We start from the raw sequence: 16,711 nt of genomic DNA, 5'->3' as shown, positions 1-16,711 counted from the left end.
AGCTGAAAAATGGGAGCCCCCCCAACCCCTACCCAATCCTGGGCAGACATCTACATCCCTCTTGGAACCCCTGAACCTTCAACTCCAACCATGTTCTCTGAAGGCACCCTTGCCAGTGAGCCTGTGATCAGCTGGGGGAGGTTAGGCCAGGAGTGGGCTTCCCCAAGGTGTCCCTTGTGAAGTGAGGTCCCGAGGCTCCCTGTCAGTCGAGGCAGTGAGGGTGTGGTCAGAATCACAGCATGGCCTCTGTGCCCATCACTGTCAGCGACCAGGGCTTCTCTGCAGCTGGGGAACTGGGGACTGACTTCTCTTCTCAAAGACCCATACCCTGGACAGCAGTCCCCAGGCACCAGCTTGTCCTCAGAGGTCCCTCCAGATCGAAGAGCCAGGCCACCAACTCAGGCCAAACCAGGGTGACACCTGGGTCTGCATGTTGAGAGCTCAGCCAGACACCTGAGTCCTGGGAAAGCCTCAGTTGAGATGGTTGTGTGCAGAAGGAGGTGGTGCTGACACTGGCTCGGAAAGCAGATAGGACCGAGGACTGTCCTGGGACTGGGACCGAGCTCTGCCCGCGGCTCTTGTTATGGCAAAATAAAGGGCGCAGCGTCATTGGATCTGCTCCAAAGCTGCAAAAGGAGCATCAGCTCGCCCCACTAGGTTAGCTCCCCTGCTGCTGTGAGCGTCTCATTGCCTGCCTGGAAGCCCAGACCCAGAGCCCTCTGCGTGGACCAACCTCCTGTTGGCAGCTGCGAGGAAGACACGGTTTTTCAGATGAAAAGCTTCCTGGCGCTGTGCTGCTGCCCGGCAGACTTACTTGAAGGAGAGGGTGTTGTTGGTGGTGTTTGGTGCCATCCAGCGGTTCCGACCCACAGTGACCTCATACACAGCGGAATGGAACACCGCCCAGCTGAGCACAGTCCGCACCATCCTTGTTATGGGTGCCCACAGTGGAAGCCACGGTGTCCATCCACCTCGGGGGTTGGGGCTCCTTTCTCTTGGTCACTGCCTCTCGCTTCTCTGAGTTGCAGGGCCGTTCCAGGGAAGGGACCGAAGGCAGCCTGTTTTGACCCCAGTGGGGGGCCACCATGCTGGGACTGGGGGCGGCCTTGGAGAACCCTCATACAGCAGGGAGGCCTTCTAATTCTGGGCAACCTGGGGGACCCTGGGTGGTCCAGGGGGCCAACGGCTGGCTTTCTAGGGCACTAATCAAAGGGATGGTGGTTTGGGTCAAGGGCAACAAGCATCCTCAGGTCTGGCCGCAGAGAACGCCATGAAGCCTGTGCAAAGGAAGCCTTGTAGACCACGCTGGGTCTCCAGGCATCAAGGACTATGGCACAGCATCAGACAAGGTTGAGAAGGGGCCACCGACTGCGCACCCCCCCCCCACCCAGCCCCGCCCCTCTTGTAAACCTGGTCGCCTCTCGACTTCCCAGAAGACAAGACATTTCCTGGTTAGGAGCTGCGCCTTTAGAGAGTGAAAGCCTGCTCATCATTGAGCAGAGCCCCCTCCGGAAAGATGGAACGCACCCCAACGCACATGATAACCCCGCCCAGAGAAGGGGGACTAGAAACTGCAGTGACGGGCGCAATGGGCCACTTGGCACGCCACTGCCATCACTAAACTCGTGGGCAGCAGAACATCACTCCTCTCTGGGTACTTACCACTGAAGAGAAGCCAAATGCCACACTGTCCCTTTTCGGCCATTGAGCCTTTTATTATGTCAGGCAAGGAACAGGTGAGGAGTTAGGGGTGGGTAGGGGATTCGGATGCTGCTTTGAACGTCACGTCAGGCGAGTAAATGGGGGAGGCTGTGAGGAAGCTGCCATTTAAGGCCACATTGTAGCCACCCCCCCCCCCCCAGGATGGGCTGCTCCAGCTGAGAGGGAGGGTCCATCTCTGGCTTTGCTCCTGGCCCACATGATGGCTCCCCCAGTGCCGGGGCTGCAACCTGAAATGGTGTTGGGCCTAGGGGACAGGTATTGCTGCTGATCTGAACCCGGACAAAGAAGCCCACAGGGGAGACTGAGCGGCAAGAGAAGTCCCTTTGGTGTCAGGGTGCCCAGGTCTCTAATTGATTATAGCTCAAGTGTCAGAGGCAATGTCTCAAGTCAGTTTAAAGGCAGGTCCTTGTGGGAGCCTTCAGTGCAGGCTCATGTGGCTTGTGTCTTTTGAAGGCAGTATGGGGACCCCAGACGACGACTTTCTTGTTCATAGTTGGCCATCGGAGGGCTGGCAGGGCTTTAGACTTGCGAAGGCCAATATTAGTGGGCTTTTTGATACTGTTCATGACTTAAAAATCGGGAGCCTAGTTTGCCTGAACTAACCAAAGATTAATAGATAAAACCTTTCAAGATGTGTATTGATGCAAGAGAGTTTAAAAAACGAGAACCCCTAAGAGTGAAATGACAGGGACTCACATTTCACTGAAGTTTTATTACCAGCTAAATTGTCCCTTTGTAGCTGTGTGAGCACAGCGCGGGAGGCAGGGAGGAAGCCTTCCCCACTGGGCTCCTCATCACTCTCTGATGATGTCTACCTGGCAGAGGGTCTTCCTTGCCTGCCCTCTGCCATCAGGAGCAGGGAGGGTGCTGTCCTCACCACTCTCAGGATGCCAGATCTTGCTGAGCTGTCCCTTCCAGCAGGTCAGCAGGTCTGAGTGGCCTCAGTGGCCCTGGACTGCAAGTGGGCAGACTCAGGGCCTGGGGTCTTTAGGATCTCTTCAGTAGAGTGCTACAGCCACAGCTCTAACCTGCCTGCCCTTCACCACAGAGATGGCAAGGCCTGTGGAGCCCTGAGACTATACAGGGTTAGCAAATGTGGCCCTTACCCAGGGCTAAGGTATGTCTTACATACAAGGCCGTACATGGCTACACCCAGCTCTCTCCTCATCACAGGATATCCATGATCTCCACTGCTTAGGAGCTCTTGCCGGTGGGAGTAGTCATCGGAGATGTGGGCTTGGAGACCACAGAATGGAGGGGCATTTGCAATGGTCTCTTTTTTGGTTCAATTTGGAGGCAGGTAGCTCATGCTACCTGCATGTGGAGCAAGTGGGACTCAGAGAGAGCCAGGTCAGGTCTCAGCTGGCAGGCCAAACACACTATCTGGTACAAGATGTGCAAGGACAGACAAACTGATGGCAAGAGGGACCAGGCACATGCATGTGTACGTATGTGTGTGCGTGTTCATATGTGTCTGTGTGTACATGCATGTTTAGAAGTGTGCTTGTGTGTGTGTGTGTTGGGAAGGAGTATGCTCTCTCTTCTGTGTGCTGAGACCTAATCTTGGAGAAAGAAGCAGAAGCATTTTCCTTCCTTTTGAGTTTATGCACATCAGCATTTAATTTAGGACCTCAGCCACGAACCAGAGGCTTGAATGCATCGGAAGAAAGGCCTGATGATTCACATTCATAACAGATCCATTGAAATGCCTGGGAGCATGGTGTTACCCTGCATGCAGGGGCAAGAAGGCTTGGTGGTTGGTGGGTACACAGAATGCCTGTGGAATCCTTGTGCACAAAATGCAACAAGCTTGAGTAAGTCAAGACCATGATCTGTTTGGGCCGCAGTTTGGCATTCTGTACCTCAGACTTCAATAACTCTGATGCATAGTGACATCCCTGGGGATGTGGGCAGAGAGGCAAGGATGGCAGCTATCCAGAAGTGATACAGCATGATTAGAGAAGGGGAACATATACATATTACTTAAAATGTGCATAAAATGGCACATAAAATTAATTTTGCATGTTACAGCTGGCGCGGCCTCGTTGAGAGCAGCCAAAGCAAGTGGCTGGTCAGATTTCTCTGGGGTAACCATGCTTACTTGTCCTGACACAGACTCTCTGGTTCAGTCCCACCAGACTCCCCAGGGCACCAGCAGAGGAGTCTGGAGCTGGGATATAAATGTGAACCATGTTAATTGTTGTCACTCAGCTCTCTCTTGGGTAATAATCCCCTATAACGGCCCTACTTAGCTCCGTATGTCCCCCGGGTTAGAAGCATGGTGGCGGGTGCTAGACAGTTGGCAATTGTTGCTTACACATAAGATCATTCCAGGAGGCTGTCTTCCCAGCAGTGAGGATGAGCTGGTGGAGGCTAGCTCCTCCCTCTGATGAGGACTGGATGGTGAAGGCTAGTTCCTCCTCCTGATGAGGACTGGATGGTGAAGGCTAGTTCCTCCCCCTGATGAGGACTGGATGGTGGAGGCTAGCTCCTCCCCCGATGGTGGCAGCTAGCTCCTCCCACTGATGAAGCTTCTCCCATGGGGAGAATCTAAGCTGGAGGCCAGCCCCTATCCCACCCACCCACCCTGTGATGGGGCTGTGATGGTGGAAATCTCTTTGCTCAAGAGATGGGATGAACCTTTCCAAATCACACAGTGGCAGCAGGCTGACCAGCCTCATGTGGAGTTTGTTGGAATAAATCCCCCAACATCAACCCTCTTTGCCAAGTGCTTGGGGTGGGGTGCTGCCTCAGGACCCATGCACGGGGGCTATGGATTGTGAGGATGTCGGGGCTGTGTGCCTCCCAGCATCTGCTGCTCTGGCTTCTTGGAGAAAGGGGGTGTGGATGTGCTATGACTGGACCCAGGTTCTCAGCACCTTGCAGGGCCTTGGATTGCAGGGTTCCTGAGAAGGGGTTGCCTGAGGGGTTCTCTCAGGGTCTGTTGCACCCTTGGGCGGGAGCTGCAGTTCCCCCAACTACAGTCCTGTGGCCCCATTCCCTCTGCAGGCACACACAGCAGCGGGTACTGCATCATTTGTGGCATAATCCCCCAGGTTCACACTCACCAAGACTTCGCAACTGCTGCCTCCGCAGGAGGTGAGGACGTGGACTCACAGCTGCAAGGGTTCGGGTCTCCAGCTGGGTCCTGGAGGCGGTGCATGCCCTCTGGGTGCAGAGAGGCCCCCAGTACTGAGTCACCACGCCGGGTCCCAGGACCAGCCTCCTCCTGAGTCCTGACCCTCTAGCGAAGGAATGGGCTGTGGGGTCTGTGGTCCATAACAGGAGACACTACTCTCATCCCTCCACCCGCCCCCCACCTTCCATGAGATGATGAGATGGAGAGGCCCTCTCAGGGTCCTCCAAGGGCCAGTGATGTTGTTTGGGTACCATTCTGTCAGCTCCTCACCATAGAGACCCGGGGACCACAGAAGGAAACACTGCCCAGGCCTGCACCATCACACAGCATCTCTATGCTGAGCCTGCCCTTGCAGCCCCTGTGTGGATCCATCTCTGTGAGGGGCTTCCTCTTTGGGGCTGATCCTCCACATTACTAAACATGATGTCCATTTCCAGAAGGTCAGTGACGTGGGGGGTGGGGGCATGTCTTTCTCAGGGAGCTTGGCCAGGGAAACTGGAAAGTCAGTGAAGGTCAAGGGGGAGGTGAGAAGCTGGACGGCCTGGCAACAGGGCCCGTGGGCCAGCTGAGCCATTGCCTTCAGTTCCTGGCTTCCTATGTGGTCCCAGGCTGGTGCCTGAGACCTGGAGCATCCTGCAGGCCACCAGCCTCCTCAGGCCGGTCTCACATCTCCAGGCTTTGGCAGGCACATGCTTCTCCCTGAACCACAGTCAGGGCTCCGGATCCAGACGCCTCCTCCTGCTTCTGGCCTGCGGGGATACGACTTCTGTCAGGGCGTTCGCCTCTCTCTAACTCATTTGTCATTTACTCTAACCTCTGATAACTTTTCCCAGATGAGGGTCTTTCAGAAAGCATGGTATTCCTCCTGGGGGCTTTGGATTCACATGGAGGAAAACACAAAGCATTGGCCCTGCTGGTAGAGGTTGCCAGTGAAGGCTGTCCACCTGTCTGTCTGCCTCCAGGGAGGTGCTGGTGGTACTGCATGACCTGCTGGGTGATAGGCGCCCCTGCTGCACATGCAGAATCCAAGCAAAACTGGGGGCACCGCTTCCCTGGGCCCCAGGTAGAGGCTTGACTCAGGATCAGCAGCTGAGCTGGGAACAGTCTATCTCACTGCTGCTGGTGGCATCATGGTTACCTGTGGGGCTGCTCCCCTCCAGGTCGGCGGTTCAAAACTACCAGTTGCTCCACGGGAACAAGGTGAAACTTTCTGCCCCTGTCAAGAGTCCCAGTCTCAGAAACCTACAGGGACAGTTCTACCCTGTCCTGCAGGGTCACTGTGAGTTGGCACCAACTCAATGACAGTGAGTTTGCTGATTGGAGAGGCCCTGTGCCCCCTGACCCCCTCCACTCCAGGCAGCACCCAGATATCTGTGGTCTTGTGAAGCCACTCGGCTTTGCTAAGCTCGGCTCCTCCCTGGTGACATGGTGTCCATCTCCAGGTCAAGAGGAGGTAACACAGGGCAGCATCGGGGAGGCACCTGGGTTCTCCCTGGGCAGCAAGGCCTGGATGCCCATCCCCTTTGCACATGGGAGGCTCTTGGGCCCGTGGTGCCAGTACATTCCCTTTGTACTTGGGAGATGGGGGCATTATATGGGTACACATGACACGTGTTGTGACTCCACCTCTTTGCACTTACCTGAGATGTCCTTTGCATCGGAACAGGTGTGTGGTCTGGACCGGAGATGACCGGGTCTTCTTCTTCAACCCAACCATGCAGTTGTCCGTCTGGGAGAAGCCCCTGGACCTTAAGAACCGTGGTGACCTCACCAGGATCATCGAAGACCCTCCCCACAAGCGCAAGCTGGAGGCCTCAGCACGTGAGTGGCCTGGGGGGGTCACCCCCTTGCTAAGGGGTCACCGTTCCTGAGTGGCCCCCACAATGCATTCACCGGGCTGCTCACCAAACGGCCGGTGCTTCGAGTCCACGGTCCCCATGGGCCATCTCCACTCTGACACATGTGTGGGGGCCCTGGAGCAGAGGCTGTCCCACACAGCAACCAGAACAGAATAGTCCCGAGTTATCCTCAGACTACTATGTGAGCCCATTGCTGCAGCCGCCATGTCTGTCCATCTGCGGGGGCCTTCCTCTCCTCCCTGTCTCTCTGATCTGCCAAGCATGATGGCCTGCTCCAGGGACTGCTTTATCCTGGTCACTTTTTCCGGGTACCTAAGGTGAAGTCCACAGCCTGTTAGGTTTCAATGATTGAACTTTATCTTTCTATTGCCATGCTGTGGAGTCCCCTCTGACCCCAGTGACCTTAGAGACCAGAGGAGCGTGGCCCCAAGGGTGTCTGAAGCATCTTAACAGGAGCCTTAACCAGAGCCAACTGCCCACCCCTGGGCTATTGGATGAGGGCTTAGCCACAGTGCCAACAGGCCGCTTAGCAAACGTCAGGTGGAAGGGTGCGTACTTTCCATTGGAAAGTGGCCATCAGGCAATGTGTCCTCAGTCTCAGAATTCAGGGATCATTGGGACAAAGCTAGGGCTGTCTGCTCCCGCATGGATGTGGTGATGTGGTTCTCTACTTTTCTCGCTGGTGGACGTGAGTCCAAGCGGGGACTTCTAGGGACGCACTGGTCCTTTAGAGAGGCTGGCCTCTGTGCCCCTGGCTTCAGTGGGTGCGATCGCTCTTTGTCCCAGGGGGATTCTGGGAGTCCTTCAGAGAGCAGCTCACAGAACAGGGGCTGTTTCGCTTCCATGTGAGACTCACATGCAAGCCCCTTGGCAGGTACAGGTCTTTGAGGAGCTTGAGACAGGAGTATGCTTGTGTACGCATGTGGCTGTGTGTGCATGTGCATGCATGTGTGTGTGCACGTACAGTGGTGGGATATTTCCTGCGTGGGCACGTGAGGCCCGGCTGGGAGGAAGCAGTTGCTGTGTCCACCCCTGTCTGTCTCCTCCCTCTGAGCGCCAGAGAGGAGCTTCGCCCATTTCAGAAAGGATCCTTTCCGATTAGATCTGCTACATTTTTCATGAGCTGCTGTGCTGGGAAAACCCGGCACCCTCGTCATGAGCATTAAAAATAGCAGTGAGGAGGACAGGGAAGAGCGGGCAGGGCCATTCCCCACAGCAGGGGAGGGCAGATGCAGCAGCCACAGCTGGTCCTGGGGGTGTTGTCTGGCTCTGGTAGGTATTTACTGAGCCTGCAGTACTGTTTCAGTCCATGCCCCACAGAGCTGCAGAAATGTCATCCATCCCCACATCTGAACAGAGGCATTTGGCTGGGTCTTTAAGACATAGGGTCTTTAAGGGGTCCTGGCTGAGTACTGAGCTCAGAGTCAGGCTGGGAACCACCAGGTCAGGAGTTCAAACGCCCCAACCACTCCATGGCAGAAAGACGAGGTTGCCTGCCCTGTGAAGACTTCCCATTTTGAAAATGCACAGGAACCACTGGGTCCCAGGGAATCGAGACCCCCCCCACCCCATGTTGGGGGGCTGGTTCTGCTTTGGTCTGGGCTCTTGTTCGGGGGCCTGGGGTGGAGTCTGATGCCGAGTGACCTCCTGGGATGGCACAGCCCTCCCCACAGTCTGCCTCCACTGTCCCCATCCCAGGATAGGCTTCCAGGCTTTTTCTCCAGGGGGCAGGGGGCAACACCCCTTTCTGTTAGCAGCCAGGACCTCAGCTGCTGCACCACCAGGGCCCTGAGCACACTGCGTGCTTTAGAAAGGGCAGGATGGAGAGAGGACACCTGCAGATGAGAATTTCCCACACTGAAGACGAGCAGGGTATGCTCCAGAGATTGTCGGCCAAGAGGCTCGCCGCCCCTCAGCCTGTTGAACCCAGTCTTAAGCAGAGCCGTGCTCAGGGATGATCAGAATTAGATTTTTTCCAAAATTCTGAGTTCTCTTTGATCAAGCAGCATCTGCCTCCCAGAACGGCAGAGAGTGTGCGTGCCGAGAAGAAGCTGAGAGGTTCTGACAGACCTTGGTATAGGAGCACCTGGGGGTCTCCCTCAGGGGCAGGAGAATGGAGATAGCTCCACCTTCCACCCCTGAGGGGGACTCAGAAGGGCTGTGCGTCCCTTGGCTTGTGGAAAGGCCATGGTGCAGGCAGGCCCCCGTGGCCCTCTCCAGCTTACCATCCTGCAGATAATTGGGTGCTCTTTCATTTTTTTTCCCCCTTCAAAGAATTGGTAGGGATGAGAGAGAAATGCGTTCATTAAAACTCAGGGCACGCACACTCTCTCATTTCTAAATGAAGATTGCGTGGACCCATCAGCCCAGGTCTGGGCAGTAGCAGGGCCGTGTCCTCCGCTGCTCTCACTTGGTCACCTGCTTTTCCAAGTGGTCAGAGGACAACCACAGGGTGGAGGGCAGGGAGCTGGGGCACCCGGTAAGAGGGCCATGCCCCAGCTTGTTCCCACAGGACCCCACTTTATACTTCAAAGCACTGAGCTCTAAATGTAAACCCACGGGCCCAGGACGGGACAGCCTGACAGACCCTCCTCGGCTCAGCTCTCCACCGGCGGCCCTCGGGACGAGGCAGGCATACATTTAGATGCGTGCAATTCAGTCACATTTTCACCTGGCCTCTTTCTATAGCGATAAAGGATCGAGTCAGCAAAAAAGAGGAAGACCAGCCAAGAGAGGGCCAGAGACGGAGCACTGTCCCCATGGGCTCACTATGAGTCAGCGTCCGCCCAACAGCTGGGGACACTCAGCACTGCCATTTATAGAGGCAAGGGGCTGCCTCAAACCAGATCCTCTATTTCTGAGTTTTAAGATATTCAAATGAGTCCCCTTCTCCACTTCCTGTGGACAGGGCAAACACCCAAGCCCATTGCCACGGGGTCCACCCCAACTCTGAGAGGACCCTCCAGAGGCTTTCTGAGGAGCCCTGGTGGCATTGTGGTTACGGGTTGGACTGCTGACCACAAGTTCCGAAGTTCGAAACCAACAGCCGCTCCATGGGAGAAAGGGCTTTCTACTCCCATAAAGAGTGACGACCAGTCTGCAGGCCAGGGTAGAGCTGACCCAGAGAGTTTCAGAGTCCTGGAGTCAGCATCCCCTCAATGGCAGGGAGTGACTGCCAGGCTCCTTAGACTGCATCTTCATGGGGGCAGCCAACCTCGTCTCGCTCTTTCTCTCGAGCAGCTGGCAGATTTGAACCTCCACCTTGCGTCCCATGACTGTCAGTGCAGAATTGATATTGAAGTCTTGATCTTCTAATTTGCTGTGACCTACCCAGAGGGCATTGCGGCACAGCAATTAGGGCAGCAGGCGTTGGTGGAGGATTAACGAGCGATTAGGGGGCCGGAGCCTGTGACCTGCTGGCACCGTTGATGTCGTCTCTCTTGGCTGGCCATCCATCAAGACTCAACAAATGACTTGACCCTAATTATGACAAGAGCAGGCTCGGGGGGCGGGAGATCTCAGAGGAGAATGCCGTCTCCCTCCATGGGTCCTGAGAGGCTCTGCTGATGTGGGCGAGAGCGCATGCCTGATTCCGGCGCAAGTGGCGGCAGGGACGCGTCCTGGTTGATGCTCATTATTTTCAAGAGGCACAGGGGGTAAATCAATTCTGCAAGCTGCCAGCGCCTTGAAGTGCAGCCTGGCCCTCGGTGGTGCGTGTGTGTGCATGCGTGTGTGTGTGCGTGTGTGTGCGTGTGTGTGCGTGCACGAGTGCTCAAGGGTTTTATGCTCATGAGGCTCGGGAGCTAAACTGAAAGGGTGGGCAGCCACAGCACAGGCCCGGCCTGGGAACTGCCAAAAGTGCCAAGCTGTTCATCATTCAGCCAACGAGGACTGCATGCCCTTTCCTTGCCCTGCACCCGGTTAGGGAATTCATGCAAGGAGGCGGGGGTGAGGGGTGGTGGGATACGCCTCCCTCATTGTCTTGCAGCCCAGCCAGGTCTGGAACAAATGTCTGCTGGGCCACAGTGAGCCAGGAAGCCCTCACAGTCACATGGCCCCTGCATCGCTTCACTCGGTGGTCTCAGCTGTCACATACTTCTACTTCAGAGGAGCCCCCTCCTCCTCACTATCCTCAGCCTTCCCCTCCTGTCCGTGTGCTCTATGGGGGTTCTCCCCGGACAGTCACAGTCCAGTCTTAGGGGCCTGTTCCTTTCCCTTCCCAGAGGGGCAGGGCCAGCGGGGACAAGGAAGGAGGAGACATTGGAGACCAAGAGGGAGTACACACCACCTCCCCACCTTTCTCTCTGCCTGCTTCCTTTCTCCTACAGGGCCCACAAGGGAGACCCAGCTCTGGGAAGGCAGAGGAGAAGAGGGGGTGTGGGGGTCCTCACCACAGCAAGGTGGTGGTGGGGCTGCTTCTCTCTGGAGGCTCCTATACCTTCCTGGCGGCATCTAGGGGCTTCTCACATGGGCTGATGCATGCCCCTCCTCCTCTGCCACAGCCAGAATGCTGCACCTTCCAATCTCTCCCTGACTGGTCCTCCCCTTCTCTGTGCCACTACAAAGACCCCCAAGACTACATTGAGCCCACCCCGACCAGCCAATGGTATCATCTAGTGATAAGCATGCCTGTAATTACAGGGAGCCCCATCGACCAGCCCATGGTGTGAGGTCCCATCCAATCAACAGAATAAAACACTTCCTGCACACACCATCCTGGCCATTGTTCTAGTTCAGCTTCCTTTGCGGTGACTGTGTCCATCATTCTCCTCTGGCCATCTCTCCCCCGGCCTCACTGCCCTCTCATTTTAGTAAGCCCGAAGTCTCTAGAAACTGGTCTCTCCTGACAGCTCATCCAAAGCACACGAGCTGAAGTCTCCCCACCCTCGGTTCCAAGGAGTGTTCTGACTGTGCTTCTTCTAAGAAAGCTGTTCTTTCTACTCTCTTGTCAATATCTAACATCCCATGGCTAAGAGGTGATAGAGAGCCCAGGGCCTGGGGCCGGGCCACCTCAGTCCTCACAGGGACATCCTTGCTGGTCAACACGTGAAAGAGGTCTCATGAAGCAGACTTACCCAAGGAGACTTACTCTTCTGGGCTGCTGTTTCCACGAATATTGATAGTGCCTCCAAGAAAGATGAGCCCCTGGATGATCCCAGTCTTTTCTGTCTTTATCACATTGTTCGCTATTGGCCCAGCAGTGAGGACGGGGGTCTTCCTTTCACGGAGTCGACATCCATGCTGAAGGCTGCAGTCCTTGATCTTCCACTGCGAGCACTCCGGTCCTCGCGTTGAGTGGGCAGGGCTGTGTTGTTGGTTGTTAATCCGACCTCCTCCATTCCTCGTCATAGAAGCCGGCCTCCCTGAGGACTGGCTCAGCATGCAGACTGAGGTTGTGCCACCCAGTGCCACTGTCTGCCACTAAGCACCCTTGCATCACAGGAAGCCCACCCCAGTCTTCCAATGGAGTCCTCTGATGGTAGACTCCCTGGATTACATTGATCCCCCACAACCACCCGATAGAGCCATCCAACATCTCCTCATGTCACGGTCAGCTGACGAGCAAACCTACGCTGCCCAGGAATGCTGGGCCCGACTGCCATCTCACAACATGGCCATGGGACCCGGGATTAGGACCCGGTCTTTCGGGGGCTCAGTTCTGCCGAATACAGCCTCTTCACACCATTGTCCAGGAGGAGACTGTCTTCTTCAAGGGTAATTCACATACTCAAGGTCACACTTCTATCGGGTGGGGCTTGGGGTTTGAGCAGGCAATCTCACCTTTCACCCTCGGGCAGGCTGGTAGGTTTGAACCTCTGGCCTTGCAGTCAGCAGCCCAGCCCCCAGTGCCATTTTACTTTTCTGCAGAGGTTGTTGGTGGTGGTTCAGGGAGAGGTGGCTGAGTTTGGGGGCTCCCTGCCTGTGCAGCGTCTGTGGAGGCAGAGGGATGGACCTCTTGGGGAGGCGTCTGTGTGCAGGCCAGTCCAAGGTGAGGGCCCAATGGTGTGGCTGACCTCTACTCTTCACACCTGTCTTTCAGCTGACCCCAGCGAGGGCTCCAGCTCTGAGGACGATGGTGAGGACCAGACAGTGAAGACCAAGAGGAACCGGTGAGTGAGTAGCCATATCCTCAGGCACCCCCTGGGTGTCCCCAATCCCCAAGCATCCCCCAAGTGCCCCTCATGATGGTCACTGTGGCTTGTCTGTGGGGTCTCAGGACCTGCCCTGGGTCCCCATCCAAGCAGTAGCCCAGGGTCTAGGCACCCTGTGTGGTAACCAGGCTTGGCCCCACCAGGGACCCTGCTCATCCCTGCAGAGGCTGCGGCTCTGAGTGAGAGCTGGGGGCCAGTGTGTAGCAGAGTTGTCCGTATCCGGCATGGGCTCTCATCTATGAAATGGGGGCAGAACTTCCAAGCACCTCCCTGCCTGGAGGGGAGCCAGTGTTGACTCCCCACGACCCTGTGGGACAGAGGAGGCAGCCCCCATGGGTGATTGAGTCTGCCATCTTCATGGAAGCAGACAGCCTCCTCTTCCTCCCACTGAGCAGTGGCTGGACTCGAACTGCCAGCCTTTAGGTTAGCACAGAAGTGTTTTTCATCACATCCTTATGTGATGTGCAAGAATGGTGGGTAGAGATGCAATGATAAGCCCTTGGGACATGGCATGGGCAGCAATTCGAAACCTCCAGCTGCTCCAAGGGAGAAAGATGAGGCTTTCCACTCCTGTGAAGAGTGACAAGTTCAGAAAGGCCCGGGGGCAGTTCCACCCGGTCCTGTAGCATTGCGGGGAGTCGGCATCGGCTCGATGGCAGGGAGTTGGTTTCTTTGGATATATATGGATGAGAGGCTCAAAAAGTGCACATAAAAGTTCCATGACCTTTCTTTCCATTGTCAACCAGCTTCTGAGTCCCCTCCATGCCCCGTGTGGGGATTTAATTTACAAATTCAAAAGCCCATTGTTGTGGGGGGCATGGTGAATGGGAACCAACAGTCTGAACCAAGCGACGGAGTTTGATTGACAGATGCACTGGCTGAGACACAGTGGAGGGGGTGAGCTGTATAGGGGAAGTCTTGGTTACCCCTATGCATGTCTGACCATGTACTCCGATTCCATCTGGGCTCCTGATTCTGTGGTACTGTCGTTGGTGGGCAGTAGTGGGCAGCTGCTACCAACCAAGGACACTGCCTGGCAACCACTGCCTGAATGGTCCATTGTGGGGCAGGAACCCCAAGCAGATGTGGTGTTTCATGGTGCGCCCTCACTGAATGGCCCCTCGGCTTTCGGGTGGGCAGCTGTGCTTCCCAGAGAGGCAGAGAGAGTGAGAGCGAGGGAGATGGGGGAGCGAGCATGTAAAATGTGTGTGTGTCACATGCCCATCATGCCTCCGGGCAGGTGGAGTGAGCAATGTATCCAAACCATGCCTATTGGTTTTGATCTCCACGTGCCCAGCAGTGCCCAAAGCCACTGTGTGAGCCAGCCCTCCCTGCTGCCCACTGCGTGGCCCCGCAGTCGGCCCTCCCCATCCTTCTTGGCCAAAGGGCATTATCAAGCTGTTCACGTTGCCGCTGCCTGTGAGCGGCTGTGCTGCATTCTGCGTAATGGACTCTGGCATATGGACTAAGAGCTCAGGGACCCCGCGGGGCTGCTGGAATCAGTCACAGTTTGACCTGTCTTCCTGGCAGAAATAAGACCGTTTTTCCTCCTCCGGAAGCAGTTATAACCCGCCTGCCGTGGAGGGCCTGTCCGCAGTCACATCCAGGTGGGCAGGGAACCAGACATGTAGGAAGACGCAGCATGGCCCCCAGGGCCTCGGCTCCCTGCCCCAGACCCCCATACTGAACTGCGCAAACTGCTCAGCCCAAATGAGCCCGAGGCCAACATGGCCGGGGAGGGGGAAAGTGCCAGGGAGGATGACGTGTCTCCGAAATGCTTCCAACCACCATGAAACGCAGGTTTCATGTGCCCGCATACTTCCAAGCACCCAGGTGCTTAGTTACTATTTATTAGAACATGCTGGTAGAACAGGATGTTGCCCCCTCCAGGGCCCAGGAGGCATTGCCTACTGTCCCCCCCAAACTTCAGGGACTCCCCTTCTTTCTGCACACATTATTTCTAGAAGGAAAATTAATGATTCAGAAAGTGTGAGTTCATTGCTTTGAAAACCCGATAAAATAGTGTGGCTGTGGGCATGGTCGCCAAGTTAAACTGCCCTAACACACTCCCTCCGCTGCTCTGGGATGCCAACAAGGTTCTCTCAGCTCAAGATCAGTGCCGGGATGCTGGTCCATTTTGGGGTCACTCCACTGGCTAGGTACACCATCTCACCCGGGGTAGACCATCTCTGGGGTCAGGGACAGGCATGGTCAACAAATTATTCATGGCCACTTCCCCTGTAAGTTGTTCTGTGTGCATAATTCATGCTCTTCGTGGGTAGTGTGGTCATGCAGAGAGGCCTGCGGGCCCATAAATGGCATGGGCCTGGGCACCTGCCATCAAGGCTTCCTGTGTGGGATCTGTGGTCAGCCTCCGCCCACGAGGAGCTGGGCAGCCAGCAGCACGGCGTCTTGTTGGGCTGAACTGGAGGGGCTGCCGTTTGTCTTCTCTTCCAAAGAGATTGTGAAGCCCTGGTGTTTCGGGAAGCCACCCCATCCCTGAGAGTGAGCTCTCACATCACCCCCTCTGTCTGAGCCGGACAGAGGAGGCCTCCGTCCTGGCCGCCGCGATGGCTAGCGGCCTTCTAATGGTACAACCCAGCCCAGCAGCTGGGAACCGGCTCAACCCCGAGACTCGTCCAGACACACACAACTATGGTAAAGAGTCCAGCCTGGAGATGTGTGCAACTGAATGACCACTGTCTACCCATGAGACTCATTCAGATCCACACACCGCTGTGCGAAACACTGCCCAGTCCTAGGATTTACACAAGAGAATGATCACTGTCCAGCCCTGGGACTGGTTCTAGTCCATGCAGAACTATGTGAAACCTGTCCAGTCCTGAGACTTGCGCAATGGACTGAAGTGCTGTCCACCATGGGACTCGCTGAGGCCCTCACAAAGCAGATGGGGCCCGGCCCTGCATCATCCCCACCACCAGCAGCTGGAGCCCTGTGATCGAGTCTCAGTGCTCACTCTCAGAAGTAGCCTGCCAAGCCTTACTTCCTCGGTGCAGCTTGGACCCCTGAGGACCACCTCTCTTGAGCAGCCAGAGCTGTGACCTTCGGTTGTCTGCACTTGGGCCTCCTTCTGGCTCTTCTTGTCGCCGTATAATTCACACATCAGCTCCGTAGTCTGAGCGTGTGACGGCACGTTGTACCACTGGCACCGTAATTGATTTCAGATGATGTTCTTCTTTCTTGTTGTCCTGCTGTTAGCGCCCCATTCCCCCCACACACGCCCGCGGTACCCCCAGGTGAGTCTGAATCCAGTTACCGCTCCTGGTTTCAGGTACAGAACAGCCTGTAAAATAGGAGCCTAGGGAATCAATCCTACCCCCAGCGGCTCCCCACTCACTGACCACGTGGGCCAGGGGCGGGCCCCTCCTCCTCCCCCAGTGACAAGCAAGTGGCCACCAGAAACCTGGCCACCAGGATAGGGATGGCAACTGTGGCAGGGAGGCTGCTGCAGCTCCAGGTGCCCCCGAGGGCAGTGAGCGTGGGGTGGCCTCCCTCTCTGGCCTCTGTTGGGCTGAGGGCAGTGGCTCTGCGGCCTTTGCTGGGTTGCTTCTTTTCCAGAAATGAGGTCTGCCATCATAAATCTTTCCATCCAATCAAGGTCACCTGCATGCCGAGGGCTTCTGACTTGTCAGAGGATCAGAGGCATACCCCCCACCCCAGGGGTGCGGAGACACCCCCAGCAGTGGCATGCATTCCACAGCACCTCATGACCTCATGCTCCTCACAAGTCTGATCCCTGAAAACCTCGCTGCTTCTCTGCGCCCTGGGGCATGTGCTCACAGGAATTGAGGTCCCTGGGAAGATGCAGGCATTTGCCT

General features: G+C 56.1%; 1 protein-coding gene across 1 annotated transcript in view; it reads left to right on the top strand.

Annotated features, from left to right (window-relative positions):
* The window catches only part of TCERG1L (transcription elongation regulator 1 like), a 142,465-nt gene that overhangs the window by 105,749 nt on the left and 20,005 nt on the right, over window positions 1–16,711 (top strand). The window contains exons 7-8 of the mRNA XM_075534820.1: window positions 6,528–6,682; window positions 12,761–12,830. Of these exons, the coding sequence (XP_075390935.1) occupies window positions 6,528–6,682; window positions 12,761–12,830 (225 nt within the window). The remainder of the gene's footprint in view (window positions 1–6,527; window positions 6,683–12,760; window positions 12,831–16,711) is intronic.

This window comes from Tenrec ecaudatus, chromosome 16 (assembly GCF_050624435.1).
Source record: "Tenrec ecaudatus isolate mTenEca1 chromosome 16, mTenEca1.hap1, whole genome shotgun sequence".
Taxonomy (NCBI): Eukaryota; Metazoa; Chordata; class Mammalia; order Afrosoricida; family Tenrecidae; genus Tenrec; species Tenrec ecaudatus.
The sequence above is the reverse complement of the archived record's forward strand: the minus strand, read 5'-3'. Positions and strand labels throughout refer to the sequence as shown.